This window comes from Eleginops maclovinus, chromosome 4 (genome assembly GCF_036324505.1).
Source record: "Eleginops maclovinus isolate JMC-PN-2008 ecotype Puerto Natales chromosome 4, JC_Emac_rtc_rv5, whole genome shotgun sequence".
Classification (NCBI taxonomy): Eukaryota; Metazoa; Chordata; class Actinopteri; order Perciformes; family Eleginopidae; genus Eleginops; species Eleginops maclovinus.
The window spans coordinates 2,186,921-2,208,255 of NC_086352.1; the positions used below are offsets into that span (position 1 = coordinate 2,186,921).

A 21,335-nucleotide genomic window follows, 5' to 3' on the forward strand; every position below is an offset into this window, starting at 1 on the left:
AGTGTTTTATTATTATTATTATTTTAAATATATTTGTTCATAAACAAGTAAATCTGATTTATTTTGGTCTCACTGCAGCTCAGTATCACAGCTGCACTTTAACTCATTAGTTTAGACTTTAATAATAAAATTAAATCTGAACTTTTTCTTGTAAAATCCAGAATTAATTCTGATTTTCACTTTTTAAAATGTTCTTAAAAAGAATTCAACAAAGTAGAATATATGGGTAAAATGATCTTCCTTTATTTAGATTTAATTTACATGGTAAAGAGTCTATTTTTAAAATTGGTTTACATAAGGTATTTCAAATTACAAATGTATTTAAGTAATTATTGTTCAATTATTTTGATTATTATTTGTATTTATTTTTGGTCTCACTGCAGAATCGCAGGGTCTACAATCTGCTACTTGGAGAGAAATCATCATTAGATATATATATATATATATTAAATAAATACATAAAACAATCCCACACCAGACATGTGTTTCTTTATCAGTATTTCCTTTATTTTTATTGGTTGAAATCACAACAAAACATACATTTGTACACAATCTGTGTCTTAATCTAACCTTAAATGGACTTCACAAAAGGAGCGTCACACATCTCTACGTCTACACGGTCGTACGGTATGAAGTACATATGTGTGTATATATACTTCTGTAATTTGGTCACATTTTATTATTTCAAAATAAAAGCATCTCCTGACCCTGAAAGCTTATCACAATAAAACGCATTTCTTTTGTCTTTTGATTGAACCTTTTTATACAGAACATAATGCCCTAAAATGAAGCATTTACAAACACTCTAAATATGCAGAATTATAGATTTACATGTATTTATAGAGATAGCTATACTTTATTCTTTAAGAAAATGGAGCAATGCATGTTCATAAATACTCGGGATGTTTGCATCGTGTGTAGATTTGCAGAAAGTGGATAAATAAGTGTTATGTTTCCTGTGTGTGTTTCTGGAGATGCTTCTGCTGTTCTGCTTTTGTTATGTGCTTAAGGACTGAATGGAAAACCACTTCTGTGCACGTTGGGAATCTGTCGTCTGTGATCCTTGGATTTTGCTTGGCAGTCTGCACTAAGGCAACAATCGAGAAATTATTCAGGGGAACAAGAGGACAAAAACACACACGTTTTAATATCCACACGTTAAAAAAATGACACACACACACTCTCTCGTTTTACAGGTGAGGGAATTAGTTGCCAGATATGCCACTGTTTGAGATCCTGTAATGCACCTTTAAGGAGTTTAATCTGCAGAGAAAACCTGTGCTAAAATGTGTGTGTGTGTGTGTGTGTGTGTGTGTGTGTGTGTGTGTGTGTGTAACACTGATCGCAGTCGTTTTGCTGGAGGATGAAGGCAATGTGGTCACCAGCATTGACCTGTCTGTCTGCAAGCCTCACAATTCTTCCCACATATTTTCTCTCCTGAAATCTGGAAAGTGACCTGCAGTTTCTGCCTCAGAGATCCTTCAGACTCCTATGACATCACTGACATGTCAAAGGTGTGAAATCCACAAACGTCTGGCCCAGTTAAATGCATACTTGTTGCTTCGAGACACAACACCACCACATTCAAGGCTTGTATAGATCAGTTGGTAGAGCTGCTGGCCCGTGTACTGGGCTTTGGAAGGACCAGGGTTCGGATCTGGCCCAGTAGCATTTTCTGTGTTTCAACCCGTGTTTAAAAATCTCCCCATGCTACGGTCATGTGACTACTTGCTACTGGTTGTTAGCAATGTGTGTATCCTTTACCATTTTAGATTTCTCATTGTTTTTGTACATTTGAGAGTTTTTTTACCGTCTATTTTAAGAGCCGTTTCATTTGGATTCTGAGTTAGGAACTGTGGGTAACTTCACCAGACCCCGCCTCACTATATCTCCCTCAGTAGTCCTGACGCTGGTACCCCCCGCTGCCGTCAAAGGCCCCTTCGCTGTTGGCCGGGCCCCCCCCCACCTCCAACGGGGCTCTCCAGGTCCTCCCCCCCGAAGGAGGTGTAAGGGCCTCCGGCTGCATCCTGGCTGGGGTCCGTGTATTCCTGGGAGAAGAGGGCGGAGTCGGCCCCCAGTTTGTACCTCTGGTAGCCCAGGAAGGACTGACCCGCCTTGGAGGAGGAGGGAGGGAGTGCAGATGGAAATAAAGATGGATGACAATGGTAGCGGAGAGTGTTAGAGCGGGGGAGGAGGAAGAGAAGGAAACATTGATTAGTCGAAGTGAAAAACTGCTGATTAGTTTCAGCGAGATCAGAGTGTCAGTCCTACAGGAAACAGAAAAGCAAGAGTGGAGTCCTACATCGGGGAATGGGTTAGCATTTGATCACTTCCTGTCTCCTGCTGAGGAAGTCAATGGTTTCTTGAATGTGTTTTTGGTTGTTAGCCTGAAATGAGGTCACAAGCTGAAGAGATTCAGAGAAGAGAAGTGTCTTCAGTCTGTCTTCAGTCTTTCAACATCTGAAGGAAGTTGGTGATTGTCTGATATAAAAAATCAAATAAAGAAAGGAGCCTCGTTTTGGTCATTTTGACATTTTAGGAAATTACACGTAGATCTTTGTCCTGGAATGTGAGGCGGCAGCTGACAGACTTTGGTTATATTAGCCTAGCTTAGCATAAAGAGTGTGAACGGTGGAATCTGCGAATACATTTTGAACTATTCCTTTAAAGACATGGAGTCAGGAGAAAGCAAGACAAAACGTTTTTCAGCATCAAGCAAGTTTTAACCAGAGCTGTTTCGTCACCCTAACAAATCCTACCCCTACAAATAAAAGCACCAATCCCTCCGTAAACCCTCGACACATTCCTGACCTGCAAACTGTGGATATGCAGTAAAAGCGTTTTGTTTACATGCTTTTTTTACTTCATCATTTGACGACTTTTTCTCTCAACGTTTTTGGTGAGGTGCACTTTAAACTCCGGTGGGTTGGGAGCATTGGATCCAAAAGGGATTGCAGGAATTGAAGTGGGTGTTTAACGCTCGAGACTCTCCACATTTGGCAACAAGGTGTTGAGTCATCGTGCAGAGTGATCAACCCACCTGCACAACATCGTCATTATAATCAGGAACACAAGGTTTAACCAACAGCAACATGTAAGGAGGAGTGTGTGAGTGTGTGTGTGTGTGTGTGTGTGTGTGTGTGTGTGTGTGTGTGTGTGTGTGTATGTGTGTGTGTGTGTGTGTGTGAGAGGCGCTGTACAGGGTTAAGGCAGCAGGGAAAGCAGACAGAATCAGACAAGAGGCTGATGGGGCTGGGGGGGGAACAGCTTGGTGTACTCCTCTTCAAACGACACATTCTTTAACTTCTCCATAGAGAAGAGGGTCTGAGCGCCCTGTGGGGATAAAGCCTCATGAGTTTATAGGAACACACACATCCAAAGTAGAAGATGAGTCAAAGCCAATGCATTTTAAAGAACTCATTGAGGAGGAATTGAGAGGAGGTCCAGTGGGGCTGCGACTCCAACATTAATTAGCTGACGATTCTTTGCATCTAACCAATTCATCCTTGTTGAATTGTGTCCCTAAATTCCCACGATGTATTTCTGAGTTGTTGAAAGTACAGAAAACCCCAAAACATAAGAAAGACTTCAATTGTCCATCCCAGTTTCTTAAAGCCCGAGCTGATGTCTTCAAATGTCTTGATTTGTCAGTCTAGCATCAAAATCTGTTCACTTTAACATGAAATGACACAGAGAGAGCCCGGAAAGCTCCATCTTTGAGAGGCTGAAAACAGCAGTTTCAATAGAATATGAATATAATGTTTAATCAAGTAGTTTTTGCAGCTGTAGTTCTGGATTGAATCATGTTTCTATTTAAAAATAATGAACTAAATGTCCCAGAAATATCCTATTTCACGATTTTGTGAAGTAGTAATACTAATCGTCACAATACTTGAGAAAAGGTGGACCTTTTGGAAGTTTTTGCCTTATTAGAAAGGATTTCTCTCAATCATTGATGGACAGACGACCTGAAAACATAATGTCCATCCCGTCCTTCGATGTTTCCCCAGTCTTAAACCCAAAGATATTCCTTTCATTGTGAAATAAAACAGAGCAAGGCAGGAAATCCTCATAGTTGTGAGGCTGTAATCCATTACCAAATGGAGGGTCATTATTTCTGTAGTTGTCAGTGGCTTCTCATACCATCCTTCTCCACCAGGGGCCACGTGTTGAGTTGTAATGTGCACCAGTGTGGAGGCTCTTACCCAGGTGAAGATGGAGAAGAAGGAGAAGGTGATGGCGGCCCGGGCGGCGTCCCCCCCCTCCCTCAGAGGGTTGTCGTCGTGATTGCTCACCTGCCACTGATTGGCCAAGAAACAGAAACCCACGAACCACATGAAGGACCAGAACGCTGCAAAGAAAGAGACACAGCAAAGTGTTAGAAGAATGATGGAAGACATGACATGTTGTCTGAACTTCTTTTGGAGTTTCAGAAATCTAGCAAGGAATCTCTGAAAGCATGTGATTGACCACATTTAGACTACTGAGATTTAGATTACAGTCATGAAAAAGTATCAGTCCTTCCATTTAAGTTTGAGCAAAAATGCAATAAATCCCTTCAAATATTCACCTTTTCCTTTAGACATCGATCAATGGAATCATGTTACACCCTGACAGATCTGAGGAATTAAACCATGGCTTTGTTTGGGTTGTTAGGGTTAGGGTCTTAATTGAGGGTCTAATTTTAGATTGCATCAATAGAACATTATAATTGACGCTTAGGTCCAAGCATTTACCAGCTGTTCCGTTATTACAGTAGGGTGTAAAGCCACTCTCATCCCAACACAGATAGATAGCGTAAGTCAAAGAGAGGCGAAAATAAGGAGCATTTTGTCTGACAGGAACGCCTCACGAAGCGACTCAACTGTCGTCCTGTCTGAGTTTACAGAAGCAGAGGAAGCCTCCGTCCTGGGTAGCTAGTTAGCACCAGAAGAGTTCTCCTCTCCTTATCATCCCACTCTCACCTCCTCTCCTTTTGTTGTGACCATAACTCAACTACAAATCTCTGTCATGTCTTTCCTATGGACTGAACACGCTCATATGTTCTCTCAGGGTGGGACATTTTGGGGCTTTTACTGAGAAAATCGGCTTCAAAAAAAGGGAATACTGTGTTCTCTGATTCTTTTAACCCAGTACCATGTAAGGACAGCTTTTAGCCTTCATACATGCAGACTGGGAAACCAAAACAGGGGTGAAAAAGTAGAGATTTGTGTAAAATATCTTCAGCTTGTGTTCACCACAGACCTTATTTTGAACAAAAAACACATTCAGAAAACCATTGACATCCAGGCGAGTGACCAGGAAGTGCTTTCGGACTCATTCCTGCAGTGTCAGTGATGCATGGAGCATAATCTCTAGTAAAAACAAAGCTAAAGAAGCTGCTCTGCAACTCCATGAACAGCATGAACCTGACTTTACCTGACAGCCCGACGTCAGCCAGCACGGCCTTCTTGCGGTCCTTGACGCTGCTGATCTGGGGGAAGTAGACGTCCAGAGCCAGGAAGGCCAAGCAGCAGAGGAAGGCCATGGAGCCCATGAAGACGCCGTAGTTGCAGGCGTTCTGGTTCCGGTTGAAGATGCAGAACTCCTCCACCTCGTTGGGGCGGTTGATGTAGCCCTCGTTGGCGATGCATCCGAAGATCACGATGGAGAAGACCTGAGGAGGAGAGGCGGGACCGTTAGAGAGGGAAGGAAGTTCTGACATCAGTGATAAACGAATCATTTCAACCCCTACAGATAACTCTGATTCACTTCCACAACACTTACCATTCTTAAACAGAAAAGTAGAAGTACTCAGATCTTGTACTTGAGTAAAGTAGAAGTACTCAGATCTTGTACTTGAGTAAAGTAGAAGTACTCAGATCTTGTACTTGAGTAAAAGTACAAGTACTCAGGTCTTGTACTTGAGTAAAGTAGAAGTACTCAGGTCTTGTACTTGAGTAAAGTAGAAGTACTCAGGTCTTGTACTTGAGTAAAGTAGAAGTACTCAGGTCTTGTACTTGAGTAAAGTAGAAGTACTAAGGTCTTGTACTTGAGTAAAGTAGAAGTACTAAGGTCTTGTACTTGAGTAAAGTAGAAGTACTCAGGTCTTGTACTTGAGTAAAGTAGAAGTACTCAGGTCTTGTTCTTGAGTAAAGTAGAAGTACTCAGGTCTTGTTCTTGAGTAAAGTAGAAGTACTCAGATCTTGTACTTGAGTAAAGTAGAAGTACTCAGGTCTTGTACTTGAGTAAAGTAGAAGTACTCAGGTCTTGTACTTGAGTAAAGTAGAAGTACTCAGGTCTTGTTCTTGAGTAAAGTAGAAGTACTCAGGTCTTGTACTTGAGTAAAGTAGAAGTACTCAGGTCTTGTACTTGAGTAAAGTAGAAGTACTCAGATCTTGTACTTGAGTAAAGTAGAAGTACCAGAGTGTAGGAATACTCTGTCACAGTAAAAGTATTCTAAATGTTCCTCCAGTGAAAGTAGAAAGTACTCTCCTCTAAATGTACTTAAAGTAGTGACAGTAAAAGTACTCATTGTCTGATTGGTCCATTTCAGAATAATATCTCTGATATGTTTTATAATGATTGATCATTAAAGTGTTCTCAGAGCTGGTAAAGGTGCAGCTAGTTTGAATGGCTTTGTATACTGCAGGGTAGCTGCTGGATTTACTGCAGGTGAACTACAGTCTGATTTAAGGGAGATTATATTTACCATCATTAATCCTAATCTGCCTAGCAACTGAAGGGACTAAATACATGTAGTGGAGTAAAAGTACACCATTTACCTCTGAATTGTAGTGGAGTAAAAGTACAGAGTAACAGGAAATGAAATAACAAGTGTACTTGAGTAAATGTACTTAGTCACTTTACACCTCTGAATTTAACTCACACTACAACTGTAGTAATCTGAATGCATTTGGTTGAAAGTAAATATTTGTGTGTGTGTGTGTGTGTGTGTGTGTGTGTGTGTGTGTGTGTGTGTGTGTGTGTGTGTGTGTGTGTGTGTGTGTGTGTGTGTGTGGTAACATAATAACCAAGTGTTTTTTTCATTCAATAATCTGAACTCTGCAGATGTTTTGTAATGTTTCATAAAGTCTCTTTACAGCCTCAAAGAGCTGCTGTCGTCAGAGTTTATATTTAGAGCGAGCGGGTAATTTACAAACAAGGAAACCCTGTCAGCCCTTAATGTCACGTCACCCTCGAGGGAGATTTACCAATGACGGGCATTTTTCTAACAGCTTTGCTCAATGCGCCTCAGGGCTTTCTCTTACAATACGGAGAAACATCTCTGCTCTTTAGTCCGACAGATTCCCAACACCCAACAATCTACTAAAGATGTGTCAAAACTACATTCATCGCATTAAGCAATCCACTGCATTTCTTCATCATCCATCCAGATTTGACTGCAAATGAAGGTCTTCTTTCTTCCCTAGCTCTGTTTGGCTTTAAGGGGACAAATTATGGTATGTCCAGGTTCATATCACTATGTGTGTCCAGTGTGTTGGAGTGAACACATAGGATTTAAGCCTTTGAAGACCATTTACATGCACTAAAATCTATAGAAATGTAAAATTGTTAACCGGATGGTTGTAGGCACTAACAAGGACTGACATCAGTGACAGAGATCCGATCATTTCTTTCTTAATTCAGAAGTAGATGCCATTAACGACCTTTTAATCGAGTCAAATATATATACATGTTCAAAGACAGCTTTAATACTCTGTCTCTTTGCCACAGTGTGAATGTGGGTTTGGCGGTAATTGCTGCTGATGGATGATACAGACCTCATGTGTCTCTTGACCGTATCAAATCCTTTCCGAGAGCTTAATAAAAGAACTGCATGAGATGGAATGCTGATTTTATCAATTGCAAGAAGAGGCCAGTCTTTGGTGGGCGGAGTCACTCTCTGCTCCACGCTTCTCCACATTCCTCTATTGAACGAAGGTCCTGCATGTGTTGTCTTTACGTTGTTTCACACTGAGCTTTGAAAATGAGCTATTTCCAAGACAGCAGTAGCTAGGTCTTCATGGATTTTGCTCCTGAGTTCAAGTATAAAAGTATAGACAAAGTACAGATTATGGACTGGGTCTTTGAGAGCTGTTAGTTCACCTCCTGGAAGTTGCTATGGTGCCATTAAGCTAGGCATCCAAGTCTGATGGTGGTGGTTGAAGCTCAAGATAAGGAAGGCTAATATATGCACTTTCTGACCAACAATGAAACAGCACAGCGCTACAGCGGTCTGGATCTTTATAAGTGCTGATTTATTTTGACGCAACAAACAATCACTAATAGCTCACTATGCTACAGAAAAACAAGACTCAACGACGCTAGGCTAATATGGTAACATTACTCAATTGAAATCTGTGTTACAGGTGTTAAATGGGACTATGCTAAACATCACCACGAAGAATATTAGCCTCCTTTAACTTAGCGGTGGGGGCGTGAAGTCATGTGACCGTGCTGTAGTTCCTTTATAGCCCAACGTTAGCCTCCTTTAGCTTAGCGGTGGTGACGTGAAGTCATGTGACCGTGCTGTAGTTCCTTTATAGACCAACATTAGCCTCCTTTAGCTTAGCGGTGGAGACGTGAAGTCATGTGACCGTGCTGTAGTTCCTCTATAGCCCAACATTAGCCTTCTTTAGTAGTGGTGGAGACGTGAAGTCATGTGACCGTGCTGTAGTTCCTCTATAGCCCAACATTAGCCGCCATTAGCTTAGCGGTGGTGAGGTGAAGTCATGTGACCGTCCTGTAGTTCCTTTATAGCCCAACATTAGCCGCCTTTAGCTTAGCGGTGGTGACCTGAAGTCATGTGACCGTGCTGTAGTTCCTTTATAGCCCAACATTAGCCTCCTTTAGCTTAGCGGTGGTGACGTGAAGTCATGTGACCGTGCTGTAGTTCCTTTATAGCCCAACATTAGCCGCCTTTAGCTTAGCGGTGGTGACGTGAAGTCATGTGACCGTGCTGTAGTTCCTTTATAGCCCAACATTAGCCTCCTTTAGCTTGGCGGTGGTGACGTGAAGTCACGTGACCGTGCTGTAGTTCCTTTATAGCCCAACATTAGCCTCCTTTAGCTTAGCGGTGGAGACGTGAAGTCATGTGACCGTGCTGTAGTTCCTTTATAGCCCAACATTAGCCTCCTTTAGCTTAGCGGTGGTCTTACGTAGAAGTCTTTTATTTTTTCATCCTGGATAAAATTGCACCAGACTTTTGGTTGAGGATCCTCTACAGAAATAAGTGCACCACGTTATGCAGAAGGAACAGTATCTCACATTGAATATTTAAAATAAACACATGTCATTGGGTGTTTAACGCTGGGTGGGGTAATCGTGAAATGTGTGGTGCTGTGTAACAATTACAGAATGATTTATTTTGAACACTCTATATCCATATACGTCTCCTTCCTTTATTTTCCTCTCCTCTCTCCTGTCTGTTCTTGCCTTGAGGCGTGGAGACACAGCGGGCTACAAAATGGAGTCAATAAGCGAGGCAGGTTACTAAGATACCATCTAATCCGTCTCTCCTCCGCTCGGCATCAGTGTGTGTGAGAACACACACAGCGCCAGTGTTCCTCCCTGCAGAGCGGAGCAGCATCCACTTTGTTCTTCGGCTGATAACGGCGGATCAGACAGCCAGCCGACAAACCTGCACAACAAACCTCCAGGGAGACGCTTCGGTCTGCCGGAAAACAAGGAGTGTGTGTGTGTGTGTGTGTGTGTGTGTGTGTGTGTGTGTGTGTGTGTGTGTGTGTCTGCACATCCTTTGAGAAGAAATACTATGGTCTTAAAATACTCCATTACAAGTCCTGAATTAAAACTGTAACCTTAGTAGAAGTACTTACTCTGCAGCCTGTGTGTGTGTGTGTGTGTGTGTGTGTGTGTGTGTGTGTGTGTGTCTGATAGAGACAGTGAAAGTCAGGCGTGAGGCTCGGGTTGTTTGGATAGTTTATACCCAGTTGTTTGTCTGTGTGTGTGTGTGTGACAGATGATAGCAGTACAAAGGGAGAGCACAGACCATAATACAATAGAGTGAACTCCCACTGACAGCCTGACCATAATGGGGGGGGGGGGGGGGGGAGTATGATGGATATAACAGCTCTGTTATTCTATTACACTCTTAATGTCTCTTGATAGTTCAAACTAATATAGAAGAAAGGGAAGAGGAGTCAACGCTTTGCACCGTTTCATTTTGCAGTTTTGATAACACTTATATTAATGAAGCAACCTCACACACACACACACACACACACACACACACACACACACACACACACACACACACACACACACACACACACACACGCACACACTCTTTGCAGTGTGCATTCATTTGAAGGACCATCACTCTGCAGGGTTTCTGCTCACAGCCGGAGAAAGAAGCTCAGTAATTGAATCAGCGCTCGGCCATGTGACGGCAAATATAATTGCAACCCTGAAGAGTGTTTTCAAACCCAGAGCTTCTGTCCAAACCGAAGCGTATTCTACTGCAGTGACGGCTCAGAGAGGGAAAGATGCTCCCTGGTGGGGAGTTTATTCACTTCCCAGAGGAAAACCAAACTGTGTCAGAAACCGGCCGCCCTGCAGGTGCTGCTGTCCTTGTTTCAGAAACTCTCCTGCATTAATGAAACACCCGGAGAGTGTGTAACCAGTCACTCTGTCAACACTACTCACAACATGAAGCGCACTGCTGTCACCAGAAATGGGTTCTTTTTGCTGCAAAATGTAGTAAAGTTTTAAAAGAAGTGCTCATTCTGCAGAAACATGGGTTGCCATATATGATATATTAATATTTGTTTGCAATAATTAGCATTTTACTTCTCAAAGAAAGTTCTGATTCACAAATAATGATCGTGAACGACTTCTATTTTTCACTTTGTTCGAATGCGTTGGATAATTTGACCTCTTCGAACCGTGTTCAATGTAAAGAAAAGAGTGTATCTCTGGCATTAGCGACTTTTGTGAGCACACAAAGACCTCATGTGATGGACTGTGTGTGTGTGTGTGTGTGTGTGTGTGTGTGTGTGTCTGTGTGTGAATCATGTGTGTGACCTGGATGTTGGAGTGTGTGGAGCCGCGGACACACTCATCTGTGTGTGCGGTTCGGTGCCTCTGTTAGCGTTAGCGCTCATTTTTCCCAAGGCTGATTATGAGGGGGGATAAGACAGGGGGAAGCGAAGGAGGGAGGGAGGGAGGGAGGGAGGGATGATGATGCAAGCCGTCTAAAAATAACACCGCCTCCAAACCCTTTCAGCCCCACAACACTTCCCTCTGCAGTCCCTTCATCTCTCCATCATCTCGCCTTAATGAAAGAGGATGCAGGTAGAGGGAGGGGTGAGAGAGGTGGAGATCAGAGAGGCAGAACACAAAGGAGGAGGGGGGAGACAAAGGTCGTGCCTGCTCGCTATGACTCCAAAATTCCAGCTCATGATTCCTCTGTGCAGAATAGCTACTCTTAGTTTGTCTTTAAGAGGCCTTATTCTGCTTTTATGGGTTCCCCTCTCCTGTTTTTTTAGGTTTTGATGCATGTAAATGGTCTGCAGAGGCTAAAATCCCTGTCCTTCTGAACCCGCTGCTCCTGACATTCCTCCCTTACTTAGCAGCCATGAAAGGTATCATGTGATATAGCTCCCTCTCTCCTCCCCCACTCCTTCTAGCTGTAATGCTGTGGTTATGAGAGTCTTTCAGGTGCAGGGGAGGGGGGGGGGGGGGAAGGTTCCTCACCCTGTTATCCTGCAGACGGGTCACAAGGCTTCTTCTGCTACCGGGATGAAAGCCGGCACTGTGAACGCACCACGTGGGGTTCAAGTCTTATGACCAGCAGACGCTCGCTTACAAATTGAACATTAAGTGTGTGCTGATTGGCAGAAATGTGTGTGTGAGTGTGTGTGTGTGTGTGTGTGTATGTGTGTGTGAGTGTGTGTGTGTGTGTGAGTGTGTGTTTGAATGCAACAGAATCCCTTTTCTCTTGTATCTCCCTTTCCGATTTTCGCTGTAAAGTGAAATATTTAAAGGGGATTAAACGCAGAACTGCTTCTGAAAAAAGATGCAATCTCAACTCTATAGTGCGGTTTAGTTTAATCAGGGTTCCCACGCCTTCTTATATGTCAAATTCAAGGGTTTTCAGGGCTTAATTTCCCCAAATCTTATGAAATGAGTGCAGGAACATGAGATCTTTGATAATGAGAACCACAGAGGCTCGCCGATGTTAATCTGCAGAGAATATATGAACTCAAAAACGTTATTTTCAAATCGTTCAAGGCGTTGTTTTTCCTCCTCTCAAGTTGAAAAACGTTCACGGATATCAAGGATCCGTGAAAACCGTGCACACTTTCACATTGAATTAATCATCTATTTACTTTAAACTATTGTCACACACACACACACACACACACACACACACACACACACACACACACACACACACACACAGCCCATGATAGTCATAAAAATGCACTTTTTTTGGAACCACAGACAAATTCGACTAAAATAGATCGTTTTCATGGTGTTATAACTGTTCGGACATCAATGTGACGCCCCTGCAGCGTACATATTCTGATAGCTTACTTCATCTCGAAAAGAAAGATGTATATTACACGGTTGTGCGGTTCAGGGTTGTGAGGTTACACAAGCATCTGTACACACACCTGAGTGATGAGTGCAGTCTGGCTGATTGTGACTGCTGCTGTTCTGCCTTCTTTTGGATCCATTGTGATGAGCAGACAATCGAGCCACACACACACACACACACACACACACACACACACACACACACACACACACACACACACACACACACACACACACACACAAAGGGAGACCATGGCGCTGCATTTTTTCGAGCTCTTTTTGACTTTGGCCTTCAACACATTGAAGTATAAATGAAATACCGGCAATGGAGGAAAGCAAAGAGGAGTCACTCATCCACTCAGTGAAATGAGTCACCTTCACATTTTAACACCAGAAATCTTTACTGACAACATGAGCGCAAACTGGTGTCCTTCTCCTGTAGTGGTTCTATAGGTGCATGTAAATGGTCCGCAAAGGCTAAAATCCCCGTGTTCCCTCCAGAGGGAGTTTCTCTACAACACAATCCCCCCTTCCCCCGCCTGAAACATCTCCATTGGACTCCTTCATTTACTTCTGGAACATAGTGACATCACAATGGAACACTCACGCTCCTATTGGCCAGCGCTCCAGCACATTGTACATTGTACTTGGGCTAAGGGGCGGGACCTCTGTCAGCTGGTTTGTATCACGGATCGGTTGCAGTGGAATTGTCCGTTTTGATCAGGAAGGTTCCCAAGTGAAATGAGAGCCAAAAACCACATTCAGAAAACCATTGACATCCAGACAGGAAGTGGTAAAATGCTGACTCATTCCCGGGCTTTATTTCCGACCCATTCCTGCACCTCTGTACATCTCTGCTGCAGGATATTATACACTGAGAGTGTGTGGGCTTATTGTCTGGAGTGGGGATACCTGATTGCTGCTGTCACCATGGCAGCAGCTGCTCATGAAATGGGAGTGTGTGTGTGTGTGTGTGTGTGTGTGTGTGTGTGTGTGTGTGTGTGTGTGTAAGAGAGAGAGAGAGAGGGAGAGATGGAGAGAGAGCTTGTCAAACCGCAGTTGAAGGGGAGCTTCTGCAGCAGTCGCACAATGAGACAGATGTAATCACAGGACTCATATCCACATTTACTCTCTTTTCTCACACTAAAACACTCCTCAGAATGCCTCTCTCTCCCTCTCTCTCTCCCTCCCTTTCCTCTGCTATATTGTATTATCCCCCGCTGTTTGATTTTGTCGAGGCAATTACTGCCGACGTGATCGGATGATTCCAGAAAACGGGGGTTGCATCGCAGCGAGGAAGCAGACGTTTCCTCAATCTTATAAAGCAGAGCGTAACAGAATCAGGAAATGCCATGTGGACGGGTGGGCATGTGTTTACTTGTGTGTGTTTTAAACTAGAATTACAGCTTCTTTATGAAGAGAGCAATTTCACTGCCTGCTTTATTCATCTTAAAGGACCATAGCAGTGTCAAAGCTGCGTTAGCATCAATGCAACTGGTCTCCATTCAATCGTTGATGAGCTATATGACTTAGTTTGGTTGTATAATCCATCACCGTGGTCAACGAAGAAGAATATATATTGAAAGCAATGTCTTAGCGACGTCTCCATCACGTTTTTTGGCCTTCAAGATACTTCAAATGTGGATCCTAAATCAGAAAAGTACTTTATTTATTCCAAACTGTGGATAAGACGGGATAAAGGTGCAGCCCATTCGTTAGACCTTATTTTCACGGGCTACTAAATCAGAATACTAAAGCTCCTGATTCAAAAATATCAAGGGGATCATCTTGAATTATAGAAATGCAAAGATTTTTCCAGTAAAATATGAGGGCGCAAAATATTAAGCCCCGCCCACTTTCAGGTGTAAATCCTGCATTAGAATAATAGTGTCTTCATGTCTTAAAGCTGCTGAGTCATATATCGCACCTTCAACAACTAATAGATCCAGAGCTCCGGTTCCTTTACTTCCTCTCCAGAAAAAAGGAGAGTAAAGAAAGGATCAGAAATCTCAGTCTCAGTGTCAGCCTGCTGCCTGCCACTCGTCCACCGCAGACCCCCCGGACATCCATCCCCTATGTATTCTCTGTAAGCTGTCTCTGCCGTCTGACCAGACATCTGACCCCATCCCCATATCTCTGGACTAAGTAAACCCTTTCTGACCAGCAGAGAGATTGTTTTCAGGCATCACTTTGTAAATTCTGTTCCATTTATAGAAAAAACCATTAACACTCTGTAGAGGGGCGGGTTGTATAATTCTATGAGATAAAGACCCCCCACTTGATTTGATTTGATGCTACTACTATTTCTTATCCACAGTCTTCAGGAGCAGACCCCCCCCCCCAGATGTTGGTCACATAAGACCAAAGCTTCCCCCTTTTGTGACAATTCTGGTTCCAAAGAAAAGGACAATTTAGAGGCTTTCAAACCAGACTCCAAAAACCAATGGATGGAAGTGAGTGTGTCCTCTTCTGAGGCACAGAGTCCGGCCACAGCCAAGCTAGATTATGGGCTGTTATGGAGTTATTATTTGTGTATTCCCATTTCTAAGTACTCTTACACATTCAACTCTACTTGCAGACAGAGTGAAATATTGAAGCAGAGCTGAGTAACTCCACCTGATCGGCTTTACTTCAGCTGATCCATTCAAATATGCCGAGCCCAAATACCGATCCATAGTGAGTGAGTCTTTGGAGTCTGTGAAAACTCAATGATAGGCAAACCATACTTTGTTATATCCTGCTGCTATTGATCAAAAGTATTGAACCCCAGTTCTTTAGTGACAGATGTTCTGACTGCAGGATTCCTCTTTTAACTCCTTGATTTCATCGGTCTCTTCATTGGCTTTGTGTCTGAATGCAACATTGCTTCATTGATTGATTGATTACAAACCATGTGATCACAACCCATTTCCTGTGTCTGTCAAATCACCCTCAGTTCCGTATTAAACTCCAGCAAACTTCCGGTTCATGTCTGTCAAAGTCAGGCATCATGTGTGTGAATTTAAAGGCCTGATATTATAGGTGAGACAGAAATGAAACCGAGTTCATTAAAGTCTCCATTCATGTGTTTATATCGTAGGAGGTCTTATACCTTGCTTCAGTTGAATATCACAAGTGCACAATATGTTATATACTTTACTCTGATCAACATACTTAGTGGGAATACAGAGTCTGATCCAGAGTCGATTAGTCAATTAATCAATTAGTTCATGGACAGCAATCCTTCCAGTATCTTTTATAAAGACAAGAGGCCTGGTAATGTGGTTCCTGCTTCCTACATGTGAAGAGTTTATGCTTTTACTTCGGCACATGTGCTCACATCTTTGGGTGCAGTTGATTAAAACTACTGAAGACTTCACTTCAGCCATGAACCTGTAGAACACACCACAAGAAAGTGAGATACCGGCCGATTCACATCACCTAGTTGCAGCCTACAGATGTTCCCCGTAATGTTGGGAAAAGGAAACTGTAAGGGACGTCAAATAAGCTCAAACTTCAGGATACAATAACCGGGAATAATTAGATGTACATGCTTCTAATCAGACGTGCACATCTTTCCGTCCAGTTAAACACAAAGTGACATGAGGGGTCATGTCCCTGAGGTTTACCATAAGGAAATACAATCCATCCATCAAACAGCAGGAGAGTTTCTGGACAAACTAGCACCAACCTGCCAAATACCAAGATATATTAACAGTCAGATCTGACAGACAGCTGGGTGTTACGCTGGAGTCATTTCTAAATATAACAAGTGAAAGGCTCGGGTTATTCTCCACATCTGCAGGAATATACAGAACATGACCACTACATGCATCTAAAGACCTTTATAGCATGCACACCTGCACTTAAAAAGGCTTTGAACTGCGTTTGACTTCTGACATGCAGGCATGAAGTGTGTGTGTGTGTGTGTGTGTGTGTGTGTGTTCCTGTTTGCATGGAGCTGACAGAATGTGCTGCAGTGTGTTTGTGCTGCTAATTTCAAATAGTTACTCACCAATTACTAAATCACCTGACCTCTGAAATGCTCCTCGTCATCACAGCTTAGTTTACTCGAGCTTCTTTTTGTAATTCAATGCAAATGTTGAATAAAAGTTGGGGTTTTCTTGGCTGGAAGAACGCACTGCAGCTTCAGAAAGGATGCAGCGTTTGGTTTCTGCAGCTTTCAGTAAACTGCTCATGTTTCCTCTGCTGAATGTTCTCTAGATGCTGCATGAGTTGAAGAGCTCCTGCAGATGAGTTTCTATATCTGCATCCTTTCTGAAGCTGCAGCTCGTTAGCACCTGATGGAAGAGTTTGGGCCGTCATAGCGGGCTTGCATCTCTATATCTGTCGGCCTTGGATCTTTGAATTCTCCCAATGGGCCGAAACAATCTGGAAAGTAAAGCGGCGTCTTCAGTGTAGATGAAGCGCTACAGCAGAACTAAACTCTGTGTTTAGGTGCGTAATGATTTCATGAATGATGGAATCCGCCCAGATCCTCGAACGGTAGCAGAACGACGCTCAAAGCCAGAAGAGGCAAACATCGGAACTTCAAAAGTAAAAAACACAGATCAAAAGCAGAACCAGCGGGGAAAAGATCTCAACTCAGCTCTGTGAGTACAGTTCACCCCGCCTTCCTAAACACTAAACTCAGGGAGTTTCCAGGCTTTATTCCCTCGAGTTCAAGGTGTGTTACTGTTCCAACACTGAGAGGTGTTATTGTATGGATTAGCAGGATTTACAGACGCTCATATGGAGTATAAAGACACATTCTTGCACCACATGAATGACTTTAATGTGTCTGATGTTCCAGTTTTTAAGACTACGATTTCCTCCCTAACATTCACAAAATTCCACGGATTTCAAGGATCTGTAGGAACCCTGTTTAATTCAATTAATAAATCAAATCCTTACATTTTTTTAATTAGAAACTATTAGACCAGGGGTTTTGTTCTAGACATATATAGTCTGAAATTGTAGCCCTGCCCACTTTCCAGTGGAAATACTGCATTTGAACGTGTCAGCGCCCTATAAATAAATAGCATCATGATACTGTAATGTACGATACGGGACATTGAAGTAGAATGTGAACATTTATATTAAACTACTTCTGTTTTCATGATTTACTTTCAGGGTATTTATTTATTTATTTTCTCATATATTAATAAAAGCAGAGTCATTAAATCACAAAGTCAAATTTGTGATTTATGAGCAGGATTTATCTCCCTGTCCACCTGTCACCTCCTTTATGTGACACCCACCATCCCTTAATGTTGAAAGTGTTTCCTCTCCCAGCATCACACACACACACACACACACACACACACACACACACACACACACACACACACACACACACACACACACACACACACACACACACACACACACACACACTGGATGCGGCTGTTACTATGGAGACCTGTTGCTGCTCGGGTGACGCTGAGGGAGCGTAGCATCTCACACAGGAACATGACGTCTCAACATACCTGAGACCAACAGTCAGGGCAGCCCGACGGGGGGGGGGGTGAGTCCTAAATCAGCATTTTTGCACTTCCTTTGTTTTTGGTTGCAAGGATGTGGTATTTCATTCCATAGGTGTAATGAATTAAAGCAGCGCTCCGTGTAGCACACTTTTTAAAAAAACATGCAGCTGAATGTTTGGGTTTAGAAACCTTAATCAGAGCAAAGTCACAGTCATAGCTTTTCAAGTCCAGGTTAAGGTTTTGATGCATGTAAATGGTCTGCAAAGGCTAAAATCCCTGTGTTTATCTCCCCCATACATACTGATATACACCTGAACATCAGCAGGAGAGGACTCTTTAAAGTAGAGACACTACATACTGATATACACCTGAACATCAGCAGGAGAGGACTCTTTAAAGTAGAGACTCTACATACTGATATACACCTGAACATCAGCAGGAGAGGACTCTTTAAAGTAGAGACACTACATACTGATATACACCTGAAAATCAGCAGGAGAGGACTCTTTAAAGTAGAGACTCTACATACTGATATACACCTGAACATCAGCAGGAGAGGACTCTTTAAAGTAGAGACTCTACATACTGATATACACCTGAACATCAGCAGGAGAGGACTCTTTAAAGTAGAGACACTACATACTGATATACACCTGAATATCAGCAGGAGAGGACTCTTTAAAGTAGAGACTCTACATACTGATATACACCTGAACATCAGCAGGAGAGGACTCTTTAAAGTAGAGACACTACATACTGATATACACCTGAACATCAGCAGGAGAGGACTCTTTAAAGTAGAGACTCTACATACTGATATACACCTGAACATCAGCAGGAGAGGACTCTTTAAAGTAGAGACACTACATACTGATATACACCTGAACATCAGCAGGAGAGGACTCTTTAAAGTAGAGACTCTACATACTGATATACACCTGAACATCAGCAGGAGAGGACTCTTTAAAGTAGAGACTCTACATACTGATATACACCTGAACATCAGCAGGAGAGGACTCTTTAAAGTAGAGACACTACATACTGATATACACCTGAACATCAGCAGGAGAGGACTCTTTAAAGTAGAGACACTACATACTGATATACACCTGAACATCAGCAGGAGAGGACTCTTTAAAGTAGAGACACTACATACTGATATACACCTGAACATCAGCAGGAGAGGACTCTTTAAAGTAGAGACGCTACACACTGATTTTGGACCATGTCCCCACATTGAGTCTCATAGTCGTTTGTGAAACCAGAGACCTGACCTCCTGACTCTATAAGCTCCAACATGAACTCCTTCACGGTTCATCTGATCACCACATGACTCTCCTTCACATTCAGATCCAAATGCTAATCTCACATTTAGAGAAACCCTCTCTCCACACCTATGACACGTTTAGATCCCCTCCATGTTATCTGGACGTCAGGTTGACGATCAGTCCCTCTTCAGTCACAAAGACAGAAAGAGTCTCGGTGTGACAATATATGAATTTACTTATACTTAAATAAAGTGACAGCTTCTTTGTAGTGTTCCTCTCTCTGGACTTGGGAAGCATTTTTAAAGCACGGATCAGTGAGTCCATGTTTGCGACCACCAGCATTTCATAAATTGAAAGGGCTTTAGGCATCATTTATAGCCATGACTACACAAGCACAAAGCTAGAAATGAGGAATACATGTGCAGCTCTCAACCGTTCCTACAGTAAAGACGGTAAAAGATGTCCTTTCCTATTTCTGTGTGCATTTCACTAAAAAGCTAAATAAAGGAAACACAACTTCCTATGAGTGTTCAGATATCTTGTCCTAATCCCACACAGCCAGTGTGACGTCAAAAAGTGAGCCTTCGTCGTCATCCTGCACCCAGAACTTCACTTTTACTGGAATGATTTAACGAGAAATGCAGCTTTAGGCAGATTGTCAGTGGCAGAGACTAAAAAACAATATTAACATTAAATATTTTCTCTTGGTTTGTCTCTCTTTTTCTATGTTTTTCATCACAAATGATCATACATAAACCAAAATGCAAATAAAGTTTACAATGCCAATCCTTTCAAACTGTGCAATTCAGCATTAATATCTTATTACGGTACACATAAATATATATATATATACTGAATAAAGTACATTATATAAAAACAATGTGCACATTTCTGCTACTTTATCCCTTTTAATGTAACTTTCTTTTGGATATTTAATTTCTTTAATATGTATTTAATTTTATTTAGTTTGATCTATTTATTGCAAAATTGTTTTCCTTTAACTTATTTTGAAATAAATAGTATTTGTATTATTTATTTTAGGTGTCACAAAACCCAATTTAAAAACTCCTATGGTTTTATTCTAGCTACTTCATCTGTTTATTTAGTATTAGTATTATTTACAGGATAAAGGGATATGTATCTGTGGATTAAAAACGACCTACTGTCTTTCATGTTATATTCAACAGAATAAATATCTATTATGTCCGACATATTTCTCCATGTTTGAGACCTTTCAAAACGAATAACAAGGTCATTTAAAGCCACTGTGACATTTATGCACGTATACTTCACATCTAAAAGCACTGATCGACTATAAAGCTGTGTATCTGTAAGTAAGAACGAACTCATTTTAAATGCTATTATTTCTCACGGATTTGAAGCCAATCTCGGCCTTTTAACCACCATCAACTAAAAACAAGGTAAATAAAACCCATTTGAGGTATGCACGTGTATAATTAGCCTATTTCTAAGTGGCCTCTGCAGCTGATCCGCACCAAACTCACCCAGGACACGATGCGGAGGATGGTCTGCGGCTGCTGGAAGAAGGTGACCGGGTCGAAGGCTCCTCCAGCTTTCCCGGCTCCGTACGCCTGCATCCCCTCCATGGTGCTCCTCCTGTCGGCCTCCTCTACCTCCCCTCCCCGCTGCTGCTGCTGCTGCTGTGTGGGGCACCGGGCAGGCACCTGGAGATCCTGGAGGATGGAGGCTGCTTTTATGTCTCGCCGCTGCTTTGTGTATTATTAATATTTAACCTCTAGACTCCCCGCTGTCCTCTCTGGAGATATCCGTGCAGAGGAAGCTGAGTGTCGGTGTTGTGATGATGCCCTCTCTCTGTATCTGCACAGCGTGGACGCGCACGTTATCTGACGGGTGCGAGCTTTTGCTCACAGGATTGTCACGCGCTTTTTTTACTCTTCCAGAGTCTGCAGACAGAAGTAGAGCACCTCTATTGAAGGCTCATTAAAGTAAACTCACCTTCATTCCTGACTGACCACTTTGTGTTTGCATTTGTCTTCCTCTTATTTATTTACTCGTTTCTGTTGTAAATAATGCCCTC

The 21,335-nt window shown here is 42.4% G+C and overlaps 1 protein-coding gene across 1 annotated transcript; it reads right to left on the minus strand.

The window, feature by feature from the left end:
* Positions 1-485: 485 nt before the first annotated feature.
* Positions 486-21,107, minus strand: LOC134862783 (synaptogyrin-1-like). Its single transcript, XM_063880875.1, has 4 exons — positions 20,782-21,107; positions 5,419-5,656; positions 4,206-4,351; positions 486-2,114 (listed from the first exon to the last, which is right to left on the minus strand). The coding sequence occupies exons 1-4, from the start codon at positions 20,881-20,883 to the stop codon at positions 1,929-1,931; spliced, it is 672 nt and encodes a 223-aa protein (XP_063736945.1). The 5' UTR covers positions 20,884-21,107; the 3' UTR covers positions 486-1,928.
* Positions 21,108-21,335: the final 228 nt, after the last annotated feature.